This window comes from Tetranychus urticae, chromosome 1 (genome assembly GCF_039701765.1).
Source record: "Tetranychus urticae isolate SD_2017Ah chromosome 1, NJAU_TeUrti_SD_1.0, whole genome shotgun sequence".
NCBI lineage: Eukaryota > Metazoa > Arthropoda > Arachnida > Trombidiformes > Tetranychidae > Tetranychus > Tetranychus urticae.
The window spans coordinates 5019824-5041270 of NC_142958.1; the positions used below are offsets into that span (position 1 = coordinate 5019824).

At 30.5% G+C, this 21447-nt stretch overlaps 1 protein-coding gene across 1 annotated transcript in view; it reads right to left on the reverse strand.

The window, feature by feature from the left end:
* The window catches only part of Pde1c (Phosphodiesterase 1c), a 73025-nt gene extending 51917 nt beyond the window's left edge, over positions 1-21108 (reverse strand). Inside the window, exons 1-2 of the mRNA XM_015932584.2 lie at positions 20613-21108; positions 19669-20066 (exon numbers count right to left, since the gene is read on the reverse strand). Of these exons, the coding sequence (XP_015788070.2) occupies positions 19669-20008 (340 nt within the window). The 5' untranslated portion in view covers positions 20009-20066; positions 20613-21108. The remainder of the gene's footprint in view (positions 1-19668; positions 20067-20612) is intronic.
* Between the last annotated feature and the right edge of the window lie 339 nt (positions 21109-21447).

Consider the following 21447-nt stretch of genomic DNA (forward strand, 5'->3'; position numbering starts at 1 on the left):
GGTGAAAAGGTTATAACGAACAACGAAACAACATGAAATTGGAAAAGATTGGCCAATAAAATGAAAAATATTCTTTACAATTAATTCCCTGTTGGATTCTTATTCTGTTCATTTTTTCCTCTTTTCTTTACTTTGCTTTTCCATTTCGCTAATGTTTAGATTTTTGCCTTGAATATCGAAGATTATCATTGGAAAAAAATCTTTTTCTTTAATACTTTAAAACTGAGCGTTCGTCTGTGCTAATTGACCACTTGTTGACCCATTAAAACATTATTGTTTCACTTTCGAGATTATCTCATGGAATGATCGGCTTAGTTGATGAAACTTTGTAATCCAACATTCGGTTAACCCTTAATGGACTTTTCATTTTTCATCATTTTCCTCGTCGAATCTTATTCTACTTTAAGTTTGACTTTGGGTGAAAATTGTGCGAAATGAATTATCACTTAATGAACGATCAAAAAGACATTTAGACGTCAATAAATCAAATGAACGAAACGATAAAACTTTCAACTCATTATTGGACTATTGATGCATTTAAAGTAAACTCAGGGAAAGAGATTGAATCTGATTGATATTGACATTTAATGGCATGAATATTGCTTTTTATATACACTAATGTGGAAAAGATTTTTTTCTTTCCCTGTATGAAAGAGAGAAAAAACACAATTCTCTTTTTTGGATCATTTCGATTGTCATCTGAATGAACATTTCTATTGATGCCAAGATAAGATTCTTTTGGATTCTTCCTTTTTTCGTCTCTTATTCTTTTCTCTCCCAGACAATAACAAGCATGATAACATTGAGATAATAAGGGAGTGAGAAGATGATGAAGAAGAAGAAAACGAAAAAAAGCAAATGTATAGCCTCAAGTGATTAGGTTATTCAAGTGAATCAAAAGATAATAATGGATTCACACTTAGCCTGAAGATAAAAGTTTCAATATCAACATTTGTAACATTACAATTTAACACAATCATCTTCATTATATAAATATATTTGTGATCATCAATTGGCAAAAATAATCAAACTCTAGTTGTACTTAAGCAGACTGTTACTGTCCAGGCGAAAGCAAAAGTTAAGTTTGTTCCTGTTTCATCTCATTATCACACTAATATCAGGTTAAACTGGGAGTGAAGAAATTTTTCTTTTCTCATGATAATGTTTCATGGTAATCTTGCTTCACTTTTGCCTGTTGAAGAAGGAAATGAGTTTTGTAAATTGAAGTGTTCCTAAGATGACAGAAAGGGTGAAATGGTGAAAAAAGGAAAAAAGAAAATTTCATGAAGAATTCGGTCGAAAATATCATGTTATCGAAAGAGGTGAAAATGAGCAAAGAAAAGAAAAGACTTGTTGACATTTAAAATTTTTTTGGTTCCTTTTTTTGGAGAGAAAATTTGATGAAGAAAAAAATGAAACAAAATTGACAAAATGATGGAAGAAACAAAAAGGAAAAAATTTGTTTCATTTTTCTGTTCGCTTCAGTTTTACATGAATGTTCACTCGATGCTTTGTGTTAACACTTTTCGCTGGAAAAATTTTATTCGACAAAGTATCAACTTCTCATGTTTGGTTCACCATGATAACCTTGTATCGAGGGAAGAATAATGATGATGAAAATTGAGTGAACACAGGGAAGAGAAAATATTGACCGAAAAAATGATGAATTTTCAAGGTTTATCCAACTGTATTCAAGGAAAAATTGGTAAACAGAGTAAACTTGAGAATGAGCGAGTTGCTTGAAAAAACTATTTTTTCGTTGAAACTTTTTTCTTCTCTTTTGTTCTTTCTCTTTTCTGGTTTCAATATTGTTCATTGAAGGGTTCACCAAATCATGGTTTTGAATCATGGTTACCTGAACAATTGAATTGCTCGTTTTTATCCAATAAAAAGATTGATGAAAGGATAATGTACAAGTTTTTTTCTTATTCGCCTGGTAAAGGGTAAAGTGTACAACAATGAGAATTGATAATCGAAAGAAAAGCGAAGAAAAAAAAAGTTTCCAACATCAATATTTATTCTTGGCTCATTGTTGATATCATTTCTTCTCATTACCAGAACGCCGTTCAATTGAACATGTTTTTTCTTGATACATTTATTATTCCATCTTAAATCACTTTGGTTTAAATTGCGATTATTTAAGCCATTTCGACGTAAATCTTTTACCATTTTTTGGAAACTTTTTTTTCTCTCTCATGCATTTGTTCGCTGATTGTATTTATTCATGAATGGTGAAACTTTTTTTTCTCTTTTATTCTTCTTCTTCTGAAAAGTGCAATTTCAAGTTTAAAAATTTGCTTTACCAGAGAAAAGTGTTTACTCTTTACTCATGATTCTTAGCACTTTATTCAATTCGCAGTTTGAGTGAAACTTTTATTGCCATGAAAAGCATTCGATTGTTGCATTTGATGATATTCAAATTGACCGACTTCGAAGAAACTTTAATCTGGAAATTAATCAACTGTAATTGATGCTCATAATGGATTCCTTGATTCATTAAAAGATTAAGTTTCTGAAGTAAGCTGAAGCGAAATGCATCCAATTTCAACATAATTCAAAATTTCATTCTTTTTTTTGGAACTTTTTTTTGCGAAAATTTCATTCGATATTTTTGAGTGAAAAAGTTAATCAAAAAATTGTTCATTCAATGATTATTTGGAAATTGTTTTTTTTGCCTTCGCAAAATGATCCATTTCTTTCAAGAGAATCATTTTTCAATATTTCTTTTCATGATATTTATCATGATTAATCGATGCTTGTTTTGTTACTTTAGATTGTAATCATTATTCATCGTCACTCTGATATCAACTTGAACTTGATATTTATTGCTATCGACAGAGAAAACTTTTGATAACAATTTATTCGTTTTAATGATTGATTTATTTTTGCCATTATTTCGGCAACATTTCATTTCGAAAGAAAATGGATCAGAGTTGGAATGGAAAATCAATATTTTATTTCATTTCACAAAAATTCATTTCATTGATCAGATTCAGTTTATGTTTACAATAAAAGTACAAGTTTACAGAAAATTGAACAATTTTCTTCGATTAATAATGAAGGTTTACTCGGTTGAAGCTCATTCGGGAAACGAAAAAAAAAGTTGAAAGTAAACAACGATTTTGTTACCCAATGTTTTTGACTCGCTTTTCACCGTAAATGTAATCCGACTGTTGAATGTAATTGAATCAATAAAGAAACCAGGTAAATCATCTCAGATTACAGATTATTTGTTATCTTTACAGGTAGAAATATGGAAAGTTAAAGATGCTCATTGACGTATCGATGCAATATAATTAGTTTATACCTTTTCAGGTCTTCAATTTCACTTTTTACCTTTTCCCTGTCAACATGTTGTGGTATGATGTTACCATTTATGCGCTTACAAACTGCCATGTTAAAGGTCAAAGGATTCACTAATGCAATTTGTTTGATCGAAGAAACAAAATTTCATTTTCCATTTTTCTTTTAAAATATTTTTCCCTCATCCTTTAATGTTATCAACAGCTTACGTTTGACTTTTAGACTGAAACAAGATTAAACTTGTTTTTCTTTCTTCTATTCATTATGCAAATTCACCTTTTCTTACGATGGACATTTTTCTCCATTTGCTATCCATTGACCGTTTCGATAATTGAATACATGGTTTGATCCAAGCGTGATTAGGATCATCAACATGTTTTCAATCCTTGTTAACCTTTATTCGGGCTCTTTCAATGAAACTAGTGAACCGCATTATTAACTTGATTATCTTGATAATTCAATTTGCGATCAGAGTGTTCAACCTTTTCCGAAGAGATTACAATATAATCGTTGGAAAACTTGAGTAGACCAAAGCTAATCATGACTCTAGACACGGAGTGAAAACTCTTTGCTCAGAGGGAAACTTATATAAATAAAAATGCAGAGAAAATTTGAATTTTAAAATGAGTTTAAATAAAGTTATCTTTTCCTTCTGATTAATCAACACTTTATTTCGTCTTTTAACGCTTAATCTATTCCCTACAAGGGAAGCATCCTCAGCTTAGTTCCTATGTCATTCTTATAGTTCTTATATTTTCAAAGCACGAAAACTTACTAGTACGAAGAGTAAGAGTAATCTACAAACATTTCAACAAATCTCATTGCCTGTCTCGATTAGTTTACTTGAGATCTTTTGCGTTATTTTTGACTAATAGATGTTGGCTAGTATAACGCTTCGTTGTGGCTGAAAGAGCATTATTCTTTGATGATAACCACGGTTAGACCAATGTCGCAATATCTTCAAGCTTTGTCTATCCTGCAAATGCATCAGTTTTATTCAGTTCACTTCATAAACTTCTCTCTATTGAGCTGAAAAATCAAATTGTCAGTCAGTTCTTGAATACAGATCCAGACGTAAGTTTCATGTTTGACGAAAACTCTTCAATCATGAACTTTGCTCGAATCTACTTAATTCAAACTGTAATTCATTCTGTAAGTCCATTTTATTCGAAATTTAAACAAGGGGCACTAAATATTCTGCAAAAAATCGGTTTTCTGCAAATTGAATAGAGAACTTACATTAACTTTTAGTCTCGAGTTAATATCATGAACATTCTTGACAGTATCGATAATGATCATAGTTTTTGAGTAAAGATTTTGCTTGTCAAATATTTTTGCAATATTCAAAAGAATTGCGAAAAAATAGAATTCTCTTGAATTTTATTTGCATGTGTAATTTGCTGATGTATCATTGGAATAAATTATGGAGAAAATGTAAACTTTTTGTTTCAAGGTATTTATATCATGAAATTTCAAGCTCAAACATGATATTTGTTGACTGTTGAAACACGAAAGTGCAACAATTTCAAGTGAAAATTTTCATTCAATGGGAAATTTTGTTTTCCAATGATTATTGTGATAACTCAAATATAATATATTTTTGCACACATTTCGTGACCGTTTCATGTAAAGATAATACTAAAGGGTTTTGCATGTTTTGTTTGTCATTTTTTCCCTCTAATATCCAATGTTGAAATGTAAACACTTAAATATCTGTTATGAAACATGATAATTCAATAAAAAAGGTGCAAGAAAAAGGAATTTATAAAATTCAAGTTCCCTCAACAAACAAACATGTATTTTGACGGAAACTTGAATCAATTTTGTTCACATCTAATCATTTCAGTCTATTTTTAAAGCAATCAAATTATTACTGAATTTTTCTTTCTTTTTTATTCGTTTCAATTTATTATAAGTTCCCAGAAAATGTCTGCATGCTACTTCCCAAAGAGATTCAACATTATAATCATGAAATTATGATATTTTTAAACTTGAATTGAAACTAAACAATGAAACGAAATCAATAAGATTTGTTGAGATTTTGATGGAAGTAAAGTGAATGTTTCCTAAAATAAAGTTTCCCAATCAATTCAGCTTATGATTTTGGATTTTAAAAGATTGAACCAGAATCAAAAGTTTCCATGAAAACTGTGGATTTGGATTAAAATGGATAACATTAGCAATATATAAAATACTTAAAAGAAGAAAAAAGATTTTCTTACAAAAAAAGAAATGCTTTTTGAAAAGAAAAGATCATAAAGTTATTGACCGAAAACCAAAATTCTGTGGTCATTCATTTTCTTTTCATCTGTAAATCGGTTTAATTGAATCTCGAAAAGATTATTGAATGTTGCAATCCATTTGCTTTCCATGACGATGAATGTTCTGATAACATTTCGGCCAACTTTTTACTGAGAAGCTTTCATAAGGTATAAATGTCTGTTCATTGACTAAATTTAACATTTCTTTAATCATCTTTATCGAGCATAAGCATCAAGAAAACACTTTTAGTAGAGACGAAGCAATGATAAGTTTCGATAGCAGATTCGACCGGCCATCAGATATTCGACTGTTCGAGGTTGGATGTAATGAAATGCTAATGGAAATTTATGCTTCATCCAAGCATAAACATGATCTTTGGAAGAAACTTTTACTGACATCGAAATTTCTTTCATTAATTACGGGTTAATCAATTTTCATTGCTTGAGATTTCATTTATATATCAAATTACCGAATTATGTTAAGATGCAGTTTTGATTCATGATAGAATGTAAGGAAATCCATTTTTTACCAGAATTGGCAACACTCTGAAAGAATCTCATTTATAAGCATAACTCATTGCGGAATTGGTTATCTTTGGAAGCAACATTTCAGTCATTTGTTGTTCCATAAATGGAAATGAAGTTTCTAAAGATGATCAACAGATCGTGCTGTGATACGCCGAAAGCAGATTTGCTGAATCAATGCGATTCATTTGTTTGCTCAGTTGATAGAGTTGTGTAAATTATTTGCATCCTCAATGAGATGAATTGTTGATGTGAGGAAAGGACGAAAAGTCAGAAAAGGCTGCAACTGAAACAGAAACAGAAAAGGCATAATAAATGAATCTACAACTGAACTTGATATAATAACATGATAATAACTTTACATTTCTCTTTCTCTCTCTCTCTTTTCCATTTCTATTTTTCGTCCCATAACTTGAAATAATAATGCTCATAATAATGGTAATAATAATCGTTAAAACGAAGCCAAAACCATTATCAGTTTTTGATAACAACTGTGAATATCATCATATTACGTGAACTTTAATATTAATACTTATAAAGTGATGAATATCAGTCAAGAAGGTTAAAAATAGTCTCAAGAGTGTTATTGACTTTTGGGTAAGAATAATTATTTATCTTGTTAGCAGGCGAAAAAAGGTAGAAGGTAAGAAGTTGACACAGAATATTATAAATTACCATGATTATCCTGGTTAAATGATCTCGGAATAGAAATTGATAAGAATTGATATGGAAGAACTGATCGAAAAGAGCGAAAATTCGAGAGCAACAGTCTTGTATTAGGTTGTCCGGCTCAGAGTGTCGGTACTTTGAATGTGAATATTTTATTGATAATCGAATCAATTAAAACAATTTTTTTGAAAATCATATAAAGAAGGATGCAGAATTTTTATGGCACATGATTTATAATTCTCCGTTTGCTAATTCGAAATTTATTGGGAAAAAATAAAAAAAATGAAATTTCGTGTGGCTCAAAATTTTCTAAAAAACTAAGGGTCCCCCCTGTGATTTTCTCGCGATAGAAACTTTTTTAATCGAACATTTCTCGAAAACTTGGAGATCAGGATAAAAACTGAGAAAAGTGATTTTTAATCAACCCAATTACTATAATTTCATGAAATGACTTTGAAAATTTTTTCATCAGTAACAACGCTATGTGGCCTCAAAGTTCGAGATTTTCAAAATTGCCATTTTTCGATTTTTTTATAATAATTTTCGAATTACCAATGTCTAAAGGGTTTAATATGTGTCAAACAAATTCTGAATCTCTACTCACATGATTTAAAAAAAAAATGACTGAATTGATTCAGGAATAAATAAAATATTCAAAATAAAAGTCCCGACACATTGAGCCGGACAACCTAATAGTTAAATCAGTTGCAGCTTTTGAAACGTCTTTAGAAGATAGCAGAAACCTCTGAAAAAAAATATTCTAAGGTAATGTAAACTGTATGTGAAGTGAAAAGGAAAATCATTTGTTTGCTCATGAAAAGTCTGAAGGTAAATCAACACGCTCTGAAACTGTTGTTTAATCCATACGTCTAGATGCGCCAACATCTACTTCACACCAAGAGTATGCAAAGGTTTTCGTTGTTAACAGCGCTAGGAGATCAGGTCGAGATTAAAATTAGCAGAATTGAAGTGTTAGGCGAACGTCAAAAAATCGTCAATATGCTGATGGACAAAGTTTGCTGTGATTTTATCGCTGTCGCAGATGCTCAAACTGACCGCGAAGAGTATATCAACTCATTTGGAATAATAGAACCCAAAGTGTCTTCTGAGCGAATGTAGCGTGAAAATTCAAATTCATCGACTGAAGGTAAAAATTGGTTGCCAAGAGTCATTCTGATTGATAAATGCTATTTAGATCTTCAAGATTCGATTTTTTATGGTTCTGATCATTGAACATTCAAATTAACCGAAAACTGCCTGGTCATGTCATGTCAAAAATTGACATTTGGATCAAAGTTGATGGTTCGAAATCGGCTAAAAGAGATTTTGCAAGTTCTGTTTTTATCTGACTAAAGGGTTGCATTTCTTTAGCCATTAACTTTGCTTTGATAATTGGCTGCACACCTCTTGAAGAGGATAAAATTTCCATTAAAAGCTATTCGAGATCGAAAATTATCATTTTCTTTTTATATGTTTTAAGTGACGAGATGGATTTTGCTGAGGAATTCAATTCTCTTCTAAATCCGAGCTTTTCGTGGAATGAAATGTTTCAATTTATTTCAATTTTCATGTTTTTCTGTATCTTTCTCGTTCAACTTGATTCATCATTTAATATCAAATTATCATCTTGATTGGTTTATCATGAGATAATCAAATCACTGGGAGTAATGTAAGAAAAGGTGAAAAAAATTAACTCCAAGTTTCCATGTGTAATGATAGAGATATCAACATTAAACTGTTGTACAATTCAGTTGCTTTTCTTTTCGTTTCTTCCTGTAATCTAATGATAATAGGAAAATGAGTTTTATTGAAGTGAAGGGAATGAAGGATGAAACAGACGAAGGAAAAAAAAGTTACCTTATCATCATTTGTTAAAGTTGATTGTTACAAGTAGAGAGACACTCTAACGATGCTGAATCAAGGTTTCATAATGAACCTGATATTGACAAGAATTCATTGGTTTGCTTGGATAAACATGGAGAAGAATGAAATTGTTAAGATTTGTTAGACTAAAAATGAGGCAAAAGTGACATTAAAGGATATTCAAGTAAAGATGAGAATCGTGGATGAACATGAACAACATGATCATGATGATGAACCAATGAATGACAAATTATCATGTTGACTGTGGCACTGATGAATGATATGAAAAGTGAAAAAGTTTCAAGTGACGGACGATGTATCATCAATATGTCAACTTGAGTCGAGCATAAAATTGAATTTATCGTGAAAAGAATTGAAAATGAAATATAATGATGTTCATTGTGTAATTTCATCATGAAAGGGATGACCGAAAATGAGTCAAGGGAAAGACCATGTGAGGAGAAGAAAAATTCATGATTAAACTCATAATGGCGATGAGTGAGAAAAGTCACAAGAAATGAAAGAAGGTGAAAAAATGTGGATCAAGAAGCAAATGGTTTGTCTCTTGATATTAGAGGAATAATGATAACTCCAAGCTTTATCATTGACCTTTCCACGTGAAACTCGACAGAACTTCGAGAAATTCTGATATCTTTTTCAATAACAATTTTTCATCCCTCGACAGATGGAACATTTTGAAAGAAAATTCGAATAAAATTTTTTCCAAAAAAATTGTTCTATTCGACGACTGACCAGAATATCACAGAATCACTCCCTGTATGATGAGAATTTTTAACCGAAAAAGTAGCTTGAAATCGTTTGAGCTCATTTCTATCCATTGAAGTCTATTTTATTATCGAATTTCTGGTTTTCGAAAAATCACTCCCAGTAATTAAAAGTTATTCTTTTCTTGGATTGTTTTGACAGATTTCATGTTTACTGTTGCCTATTAGATAATGTTCACATGTTGAAAAATTCATTCTTGATTGTAACTGTCCGTCAAAAAGATTGAAATAAGTGATTATTGGAAAAGTAGATCTGGGAGGGAAAAAACTCCCAGCGAAAAATGTTGAGTAATAACTTGAAGTTTCATTTTAAGTTTACTTTTTTTATATATCATCAAAGTCATTATCATTTCATGTTCTTACCTTGACTTGACTTAAGCTAAAACCCAAGGTTGTACAAAATTTTCAACATTTTGGACGAAATTTTTTCTGGAAAAATTTCCTCCTTCGTTTTTCAACTTTAATATCAAGCAACAAAATTTCAATCTTTTTTTGTTTTTTACTTCATCGTCATCATTTTCTGTTCTTCATTCTCGTTTTTTTCCCTTCAACTTACCTACTTTTTTATTTCACTTTTTTTCTAAATTTCTGTTTACCTCAGCAATGTTGGGTTTCATTTATCCTTGCTTCCAATTTGCCTCAAGGAACCAAGTCCAAGGTAACCAAGAACATTATTAATACAATATAAAGATATTTCATGACGTAAGATTGTATCAAGAAACAAACTTGAAATGTATTAACTCGAAGTTTCATGTTTTTTGGTTTTCATGACTTTCTTAATCACATTCATTGCACAGAAATGCATGAGACTTGCCGTTTCTTAATAAGCTTCATTGAGCTTCCGAATTTTGAATCAGCAAATTATTCAGAATTCAAAATTATAGTAAATTCTTCGACTGTAATTAATGCCTAAAAATAGAATTTTCCGACTCGAGTCACATTCGAAAAAATTTGATAACGATTCAACTAAGTTTAGCATAACTACAACTTAAATGTAAAAAATTGGATTGGAATGTTATCAGATCTGGGAGTGAAAAATCCCTCTCTTGGATAGAATCGGTTAACGAAGATTTTAAGAAAATAAAATGAAGAAACAAGCTTTTATCGATTCAAGTAACTTGAGCTACAAATGAAAGTGTCCAGTGAATATCATTTCACTCAAAATATATTTAAGACTGTTTTCTTCTACTCATTTTATTGTCCATTACTTATTTTAAAAGATACAAAAAAGATCTGAAGAATCGAGAAAAAGGAATTTTTTGCCACTTTTTGAATGAATTTTGACCTTTTGTCAACGATCAAAGCTGAAAAACTATCGTTATTGGTTGTAAGCTCGAGCAAACAGGACAAATCCATGGACTTTCAATAATATCATTTTTCCCGATTAAACCATTAAAGTTATTGTTACATCAAGATTTATATTACAATTTGTTGGAAGCATTTGCAAGACACAAAAACAACTCGAATAACATATTGATGGATCAATTGTTATCAATTTAACAGAAAAGTCTTTAAATCTCAAGCGTATTAAGAGCAAGTCGAATTTGAATTGTTGGTGAAAAATTGATTGGTAAAAGCAAAGAGAAAAAGAGAGAAAAGATCAACATTGACTTTAAAGATACGATTGAACCAAATTTAGAATTGCAATGAAAAGAATGAGATCAAAATCCGAAAACATTGTAAACATTTTACATTAAAATAACAATCATCGATCATGATTCATCGAATTTTTTAATCTTAATTGCCTGAATATTGGATTTTTATCATTTCGTTAGCAGTTATTTTAAATAATTTCATTTTTGTGCTTTTTATCATTAAGCCATGAAGTGCCTTAAGTAACGATTGAACTTTCAAACCAACTACTGCACTTCAAGCACGAACCAATACCCAGCGTTATATTGTCGCCGCCATCTCGCAGCACCAGAGTGGTCTTTTCTTAGTCGTCTTCCAACAATTGAAAGATGAACCTATTAAAATTAGTATTAAAATTAACTTATACTCATGGATTGAACATTCGTCGAACTTTTTGCACAAGAGTTTCTAAGCGGAAAAACTTGATTATGAACCCCGGTATATACATGAACCCCGGTATATTAGATGTATAGATATTAATATTTTATGTTGAGAAAAGTTTGTAAAAGAATTGCTTGAATTGTTAAATTCAAGTTATTACTGCTCATTGAATGAGCAAAAAATTAAGTAAAGATGAAGTTACATTTCACAACATTTTAATGTTCAATGTACTCAGTCTACCATGAATTTTGAAATGTAAAATGTAACCAATTAAATGTTGACATTTCAACACATTTGTTTCAAAAAAGCAAAATATCAACAAGTTTCTGATTTAATGATTACACGAATTACGATAATGAATCATTTCCATGAATTCAACTTTTGTTACAAAATTAGAGTTTTGTTTTAAACATAATTAATTACTGTTAATTAAGCAATCACTTGTTGGTGAAAAGTGTGAAGTCAACAACTTTAATGGAAAAGAATTTTTAGAATTTTCCATGAAATCGAAAAAAATCGAACTCCATTTTGAAATGTTTCAATAAACTTGCAATCAAACTCATCGAATTGAACACAAATCTTCACTGCATAATTATTTTCAAATTATCATGACTACCGACTTTCAAGTGGAATAACTAAATTGATGGAAATGAAATTTTCAAGTTTTGCTTTTATTAACTAAAAACGACTTTTTTTTCTTTCCAAAGAAATGGATAGAAGAGGAATAAGCCCTTGAGCATTATCATGATCATGAAATGAATACTCAAAATTATCAGAAATGGAAATTTTTCATTTTTCCTTTTTCTTTTCATCAAATCATGTTATGTTCAGTTTCAATTCTTTACACTCGCATGATTTTGGAATTTGCTTCTCCTCTCAAATCAAATTTCATCACTTTTTCCTCATCCGATAATCTTATTTATATTAACAATTTTCATCATTCCATCATCTATTTGATAAATAAAAAGTATAAATATTTTCCTCTTTTGCAGATTCTTCTCTTGAGCATTATTCCTCATTGAAACTTCTCACAATTCAATTCCATCAAATCATAAACTTATAAATTGATATTAATTTCATTACCAAAATAGAAAAAAAAGAATCGCAAGCCTTTTCATGAAGAATTGATAATTTTCTCATTCATCGATAAACACCAAAAGATGAACATTTCATCTTGTACACTCGCTTGGCTGACAAGCAGTTGCAGAGACTCAACTGTTCATCAAGATTTTGTAATGAAAACCTGTGCTTAGTCGAGTCAATCAGTCAAAGGTTTACTTTGTAAATCTTATCGAGAAGAGTTTCAAATTTGAAATGTTAAAGACTGAGCATTTCAAGTTGCCATTGAGTAACAGATGAATAATGATTATTGGCTTTAATGTTTACCAACATTGAGAAGAGCAACCAAAATGCTAACCTTTCAATTATCAATTTACTTTTATTTTTTGGAAAATCAGTTGCAAAGCCTTTTCCATTTTCAGACTTGCAACTCAGAGTAAAATTATTCACATGAAATGGAAAAGAAGAAAATCTTGTTATTTCATTAACTCATTATCTATCAAATGACTAATCTTTTTCATAGCAAATTGTCACCAGTATTTTGCTCAACCCATATTCAGTCAACTTTTGAGAACTCTTTATTGATGTTTTAACCCAACAATGTGAGCTTTCCAATTTCATCAGAAATTATTTTTTTTACCTCTTTTCATAAATATAACTCTAAGGATGAAAAGCAATATTCTGTTGAAATGCTTTTCAATTTCACCGTCTTTTGCATCTCAATTTATTACCTGCATTTGAATAACAGAGTAAAAAAATATGTTGGAATAAAGATTTTTACAGAATTTCCATCTTTCCATTTTGTTATTAATTAACCATTAAAATAGCTTTTCCATAGAATCATGAACAAAGTTGATTAATTTCCATGGAAAAGTTGATCAACCTTGATTGATGGTTAATTATCAAGGAACAGCTCACACCTTGTCCATGGAAATAAACATTCAAGGGTTAAGTTTAATCATTATAAAATGAATTCTCTCGGTGATTCTAATTGAAACAAGATCATGTCATGCACAAGGTGAAAAAAACAGTCTCGATTTTCACGAATTTCCAATCTTCTGTTCAAGTCTCAAATCGAAACGAAATCACATCAGAATCAACAAAATTAAACCTTTGAATGTTCAACTTGTTCCAACATTGACATTCAGTTGAACAAACTACAAATGTTAACATTGAGCTTTTCAATCGATGACAACTTGCATCGATAATTGTGATTATCAAATTAACGAAAAGAGAGAAATATTAAGAATTAGCTTGGAATGCAATTAAATGCAGAAAAATTATCATGAACCAATTAATGAGTCTTTCAAAGTTGCTATTAATAAAGATTGTAATGGAAATACAATTTAATTTTGCTAATTAATGCACACCAATGCTCTCATCAACTAATTATTAGTGAATTAAGGTTCAACAATCAAGAATCTAATGCAAAATTGTTCACAAATTTGATTAAATAGAAAAATGTAAATTTGGAAAAGAAGAAAAAAGTTGGTCCAATTTTTAAATTCATCATTGAATTTAAATGTAAAACTGGAAAACAAAAAGAAACAAAATTGACAAAATTGTTCAACTTTGCATTTCCAATGTTGATCCAGTTTCTCATTCATCATGTTATGACCAAAAACGGAAGTTTACTTCAGTAAATATTGAACAATTTTGACTAAAAATGATCTGAATTCAGTGTTTAAACGAGAGAGAAAAAAGAAAAATGCAAAATTCGAACGAAAAGAGAAACGGAAATTTACTGTTTAACTTTTTGTCAACTTTTCTGTTTCATCATTCTTCTTCTCATTCACCTCATGTTATCATATCAATTTTATTACAGATTCTGGTTCAAGTTATTTATGTACTTCAATATTGGCTCAACATGGAAAAGTAGAAAAAAGTTAATCGAAATTAATGGTAAATGATATTTTCTTTTCCTCAATTTTCGGATAATAATCTTTCAATATGCAAAATGCATCAATTATTGACTCTTTGATTGCAAGTTAGTCAACCTTTTGATTCAATAAGTAAAGATGGGAAAATGTTGAACAAAAAGTTTCAATATTTTGCTCCATTTTAAATATTAATAAACTTGACTTTTTCTTGAACATTTTTACCTTTTCTCAAGCTTTTACTGTAAACTTCATGGACAGAAGAATAAATTTGCTCAGTAAATGTTTATACATTTGAATCACCTTTGAACAAATTAAAGGTTAGAGTAAACATTTGAGTTGAAATTGAAATAAAAAAAAGTCAATGGATAATCAGATGATCCTGATTCAATTCCCAAAAGTGCGTTTCTCTCATGTTCAACATTTTCAACTCTTCTCTTCATTTCACCGTTTTCTTCCTTGTAATGATGATCAATTTGATGGTGATGATGATGTGAATGGAAAATGATAATGAAAAGGAATAAGAAGTAAACATGAAAATATGAAAATTGGAATAAAAATGATGGTAGAAAAAAGTGATTTTGACATTTCTCTTTTCCTAATATTTTCCTTTGAAACAGCAAAGGATAACACTGAGAGATGAGGATGATAAGAGTATTGTTGTTTGAAATTTTATTGCAAATATTTGAATGAAAATTTTCTGTTAAGTTCAACTTGAGAATGGAAAATGAAGAGAAGGGAAAAAGAAATGTTTCAAGGGTTCAATTCTTTGACGAAAAGAAGAAAAACTTTTCATCTCAATTTTATATTCTTTTACATTTATTATGCAAAACAGTGAAACAAAGAGTATTGTTGAATCTTAATAATTAAAATTTTCTTACTCATACACTTTACCATTGCTTTTTGTCTTGCTAATGAAAAGTTTAACTGAGAAAATGTTAATTGTTGAAAGTTGTTCAAAAGCTGTCAAGAAATGAAACGAGTTACAAGTTTGTTTTGTTTATGACAACTGATTTAGTTGGCTCAGTTGGTTCCTTTGGTCCAAATTAGAGTTGATCTTTACTCAACTGAATTGAGTGGAAACACGATACTTCAAAGTTGAAATAATCAAAGTTGATTCTCCATCTAATTACCAATTGTCATATTTTGTTCTTTTCCTCATCAAAATCAAAATATCGAATCTTTTCCTTTAATATGATGACGATCAAGTTCAATGAGCTTAGACAAGATTGCATTTAGACATCGACTTATTTATTATTGATAGTCAGATTCTTGAAGGCAAAATAGTTGCGCTTTGAAGAGTCAAGTCATTCAATGTAACTCAAGTCTTTGCATTCATTTCAATACCGCTAGTTAGAGTCAGTGTTTTTAACCAGCAGCAAATCGACTAATCGAAGGCAATGACAGTAACTTGACTTGCTTCGGTACTTAGACTGGGGACGGGGTTTTCGTCGTCTAAGCTGGAGTCCTTTTCGACTGTTTTTCACTGTTATTCTCGAAAGTTACCTCAAAGACTGACTTCCTTTTGTCTTGTCTTTTCTTGTAAAGAAAATTTTCTTGACAAAACTTTAACTTTGAATGACATCGACAATCTAATTAACCGTTAATCATTAAATTCAAGTGTTAATCCAATTACTTATTTAACATTTTTTTTCTCTCTCCTGTTTCTGATTCATTGATTTTTCTTTTGTTTCTCATAAGACAATAAAGTGCTCAATGAAACAAGAAAAGGCGTCAATTTTCCTCTGCATTTCAGCTTTTGATCAACAATTTTCCCTTCTTTTCCTTCGTCTTTTCCTTCAAATATTCATTAGCTTTCCATTGATAATGGTACAATATTTAGCAACACATTTTTATGTTCAATTTCTTATTCCTTTTACCCCTTTAATCCAATAATGTAAAAATTTGGCTTTTTATTTTTTCTCTTGCATTTACTTGTTTCTTTCATTCTTTCTTGACCATTTCACTTTGCAGCTGACCTTTGCCAACTCGAGTTCCCACTGAGCAATCAAATGAGGCTTCCCAAGGTAAAGACTGCGTAAAATGTACTTAGTATTTTGTTGTGTTACTTTTATTTATTTTTTTGTTGTTGTTCTTCTTCTTCGTTTCTTTCATTTCCTTTTCATCTTGTTCGTCAGCTAAAAAAGATATGAACATGTTGAGTGAAGAAGATGGAAGAAGAAGCAAAAAGAGAAGAAAAAAGGTAACAACAAATGTGATTACAGAGTTGATGGTTATTCTCATTTGTCCATGAACCATTCATGATTTGCAATTTTTCATCTTTTTCTTCTTCTTTCCATGTTTCATCTTTTTCTTGCCTTCCATCAAGTACATTAAAAGTTGCACTTTACCTGTTCACTCTCTTCGAATAATGATTGTAATGACAAATATTAGTCCAACTGTTAAACTTTATTTTTGGTTTCATCTCATGAAAAATTTATCTCTTCCATTTAAATGGAAAATTATTGAACTTTCGAACAATTTCAAAAGATTTAACCAGAAAATTGAATGCATCACATCTTCAACTTGTCCGATTCTCTGTTATTAGATTGAATGTTTGGTGAGGAAAACATGATTTTCAGAGATTCTTCCACTGATCCAATATTTGAATATCTCGTTGCCATGTAAAGGGAAACATTTTTCATGGCAAAATAGCTGGGAAAGTAATCATTTGTTTTTACTCGAAAAATGTTGTCCAAGAATAAAAAGAAGAGAAATGAGAATATCATATTTGATGGTGAAAAATGAGCATTTCTCAGTGTTTATCTGGGAATGGAAAGAGAGTACTGAATGAGAATAACAATGAACAGAAAAGTAAAAACTGGAAATGGAATGAATAAGGTGTTAAAAGAAAAGATAAGAAGGTGAAGATGATAAAGTTTATAAGAAAGTAAAGTTGAAACTTTTCAGGTTCAAAGAGAAAATCAGATTTTCTAGTTTTTTTTCAAGAGAAAACCAAAAAAAGGTGAAAAAGGAAAACAAAGTAACTTGCAACAAATCTGATGCAAGGAATAATCTTTCAAATCTTGATTTCTTCTTCAATACCGTCAACAAGCTAAAAATGAAAGAGTTTTCATGAAAAGGGAAAACAAAGTTATCAGTGGAATATCAGGGAAAATGTATTGAAGGAAAGAAGACAAAAAGTTTGAACATTTTTATCTTTGTTGTAACTTCAATTTAATCAACAAGAATATCAATAATTTCCGTTTGATTGTTGATATCGAAGAGAAGAGATGGATCATTTCGGTTTCGAACAGAAAAGGTTGATAGCATTTCAACTGTGAAATTGACAATTATCAGATTGAAGGGAGTTTTCACTCCAAGAATAATGTTTATCCAAAATAAAGCTTAAATTAAAACGATTCTCAAAGTCGATTGAATTTTAAGTCTGTTTGTATTTGTTTCAAAATGAAAACAATTTTATTCAGAGATTTTGTTGTTTTTGTAAATCAGAGAAATAAATCCTCATTTCAACTTTTTTTAGTTTTTTTGATAAGCTGTTTATTGAGCTGAAAAGGCAAACTTTTGCGTACTTTGAAATCGACTATAGTCTGCTGGTCAACGGAAGGCTTGGAAGCAATGTTACAATTTATTTTTCTGAACTTCTTCAATTTTCTGTAAATGAAGTAAATGAATTTACCCGAAGTTAGAGCTTCAACCAAGTCTGTCTTCTCGTACATATTTGATGTAATTTCAGAATCTACTTCATCTGAAGGGAAGAACTTTGAATGTTATTTTTAAGGGAATGACGATAAAGTGGTTTTTCAAAAGTCGACTGTTTCATTGTTAGCACAAGACCAAGAGATTCATTCGAGGCTCAGCTCAATGAAGATCTGGTAAGCTTTAGTAGTTGACAAGCCAAACTAGATCTTCAGAAATGCTTGAAAAGTTTCTACTTTTCTTTCAACAAGCTTTTGAAAAAAATCGAAAAGTTTGATTCTTCAACAAATTTTGTTTGCTTTTTGTCAAAATCAAGAGGTTCTGAAGTATCTCAAGAAGTGTCCGTTTTAAATAGAATTTAAATTTCAAGGAAAATTCAACCTTTATGGGATGAAATTTCCAAATCATTTGACCCAAATTCATTAGACTTTAAAACGTGACATTGAACAAAATTCGTAGCAACGAAGCAAGATGAACACGATTAGTTGAAGTAAAGGAAAACAAGAAAAAATCATTTCCAGTGTGAAATGAATGGAAACAAGTTTTTAGATGCAAAATAAAACCCAGAAAATTGAAGTATTACAAAGAAACGGTTACATAACATGTTAACAGAATTGATTCAACATTTACTTTTTACTGGTTAATATATCTGTTTGTTTTCCTCTGGATAAATCAAAGTAACCAGAAGAAGAGAAATGTTGTGAATGAGAAAAGAAGAAGAAAAGTTTCAAAGAGTTTTTGCTTTATTGTGTGTTGAATAATGCGACAGTGAATGTGCCATTATCATTACATATTGAATTGCACCAATTGATTTTTAGTCTGCTTTTTGTTTCCCTGTTACCCTGAACCATCCAGTTCAAGTTGAATCATTTTTTTTCCTTTCCAGTCTTGTTTACTGTTCATTCATTTGTACATTTCACTGTTTCTCACTGCCTTTCATCATCTCTCATTGTATTCAAATCTCAAGTGAATTATCTTGAAACTATTTTCCTTCTTGTTCTCGGTGTTGATCTTGCAACTGTCGAGCCATTTGTTTCCCAACATTTTCATTGCATTATTGCTCTCATTTTAAAGATTAAATGGGTTCTTTGGGAGTCTCTAAATTACACTAACATATTTGTAAACCTTTCAAAATGTCAATACAAATGAGTCAATCAACAATAAACAGTAAACTTGAAGTCCATTTCAGGTCATCAAGATGAACCCGAGTCTTCATTCAGCATCAAAAACCAAAGCAAAGACACTCAAGAATCGTGTTTTTAGCAAATCTTTCATTCGTTTGAATTTGATTCAATTTTACTAATCAATAGTTGTAAGGAAGGTAAAATCGTTTGATCCAATATGATCCAGGTGAGAATAAATGGAAATTGTTTCAATGGTGAAAAGAAAAGAAATTAATTATTTATTATTGTTAATGAGTCTTGAAGGATTCCAACATTGTACCCTTTTGTGTTCATTATCAACTCTATTAATAGCAACACTTTCAAGTGTTATGATGAACAATATTTAAAGGAAATCTTTTTTTTCTCGATGAAAAGGATGACATTTTTTTGTCTTTAATTGTTTCTTGATTGTAATTGTTGAACGACATTTCAATTTTTGGCAGTTTGTGTCTCACTTGATATGGAAATGAATAAATGGATTAAGACTTACCAATTGTATAACATAATCCGTCGACTGAAATTGTCGTTGCTTTACTTTTAAGTGTAAACTCATTTGATCGGCGATTAACCTCATTAACTGTTTCCCTTCGGGCCAACAGTTGACTTGGTTTATCGGATGATGAATTAATGGATGTTGTCGATGTTATTGGTTTTGTTGTACTTGATGTTGTTGTTAATGATGATGAAGGTGATTCAGTGATAAATTCAATTGGTTGGTTAGAGTTTGCTGTTGGCTCATCAACACTTGTAATTATTACCGTTGAGTTACAACAATTATTCTTATCATCATCAGTTGATTTAATTTCACTTGATTTATCACTTTTATCCATTTCTTATCAATATCTGTGTGTGTTGTGTTTATATGATATTAATGGTTAAATAACAATACTGTGAATGGAATGGCGAAAGAAAGAAGAAAGAAAAGAAAGAAAATGATGAAAAAGGCAGAGAATGTGAGGTGATGAAAGGAACAGAGTGAAAATTGATGAGAAAATGGATGAAGATGGAGAAGATGATAAATATGAGACTGAGTAGGCAGAGAGAGTCAATAGAAGAGTAGAAAAAAAACAAAAGGAGAAAAAAATGATGAGCAAGATTGAATGGAAAAGGAAATGAGAAGTGAAGAAACATGCATCATTGATGGAAAGGATAAACTAGATAAAGATGATAAAGATGCAAAAATTGAAACTCGAAAAGTAAAGATCAACTGGTCGATTCTATCAACATTGTCGACATTTTTGTCAACATTTTTTCTCCTTCTCTTTTCCAACCAATCATTCTTATCACTATTGAATGAATTACGTCTGAAAAAGTCATGATAAATATTTTGCTTCTCTCGCCATTCTCAAGCAAAGACTCAAGTTTGACAGGTCAAGGGATGAAAAAAGGGTTAATATGATTCTACAGAAATTTAGTTTTTCTCTTTAATCTCACTTGTCAAGTTTGAGTCGAGATCAGTTTATATCCATGGAAGAGTGAAACAGGGAAACGTTGTTTCGTTGTAACCAAAATTTTGAGCAGAAAATTGTCCAAGTTGAAGCAACAAGTTTCGCTTTTGTTCAAAACTCTATTGAAACTTTGAATGTAATCACAAATTGGACACGAGATCAACACAGTTCACTTTGACTTTGGTCCAATCGAGTTTGGGAATAAAATTTAAACGAAAAAATATAAAAGACTAAAAATCACTTTTTCATTGTTAATGAATCAACATATTGAGGGAACAAATTTTTCTTTCAAGTTGAGGGAAAACAATGAGTTCTAGTTGGTTGTTGCTGGTTAAACTTGAAACTGTAGATGGGAAGACATGAAATGTGACTATCAAGTTGACATGAAATAAGCTGGAAAAATGGTTCAGATGAGAATCGAGATGAAAGTGGAAACGAAAAAAGGAAAGGATTCTGTTGGATTGATGACGAGCAAACTATTTTGAATGACTGAGAACTTCTTCTTCTCATCTTTTTTTCTCTCCATCTCATCTTTTCTCTCCTCTTTTTATCATCTTCTCTTCTCTCGCCGATCAATTCTCTCATTTTCTGTTGAATATAATCTCACTCTGTTTGCCATGCTTTTTTCCTGTTCCACCAAACAGTCCAGATAAGTTCTGAGTTGACTCCAGAAAATGCTGAATATGGATTCTTCTCCTTTCATGTTAAATACTTTTTTCCTCATATTTTGCCTTTACTTTTTTCTCCTCTTCATCTTGCTTCACCTTAACTTTCATAATGGCCTTCTCTTTGCTCTTTCCCTTTCATCATTCACCATCATT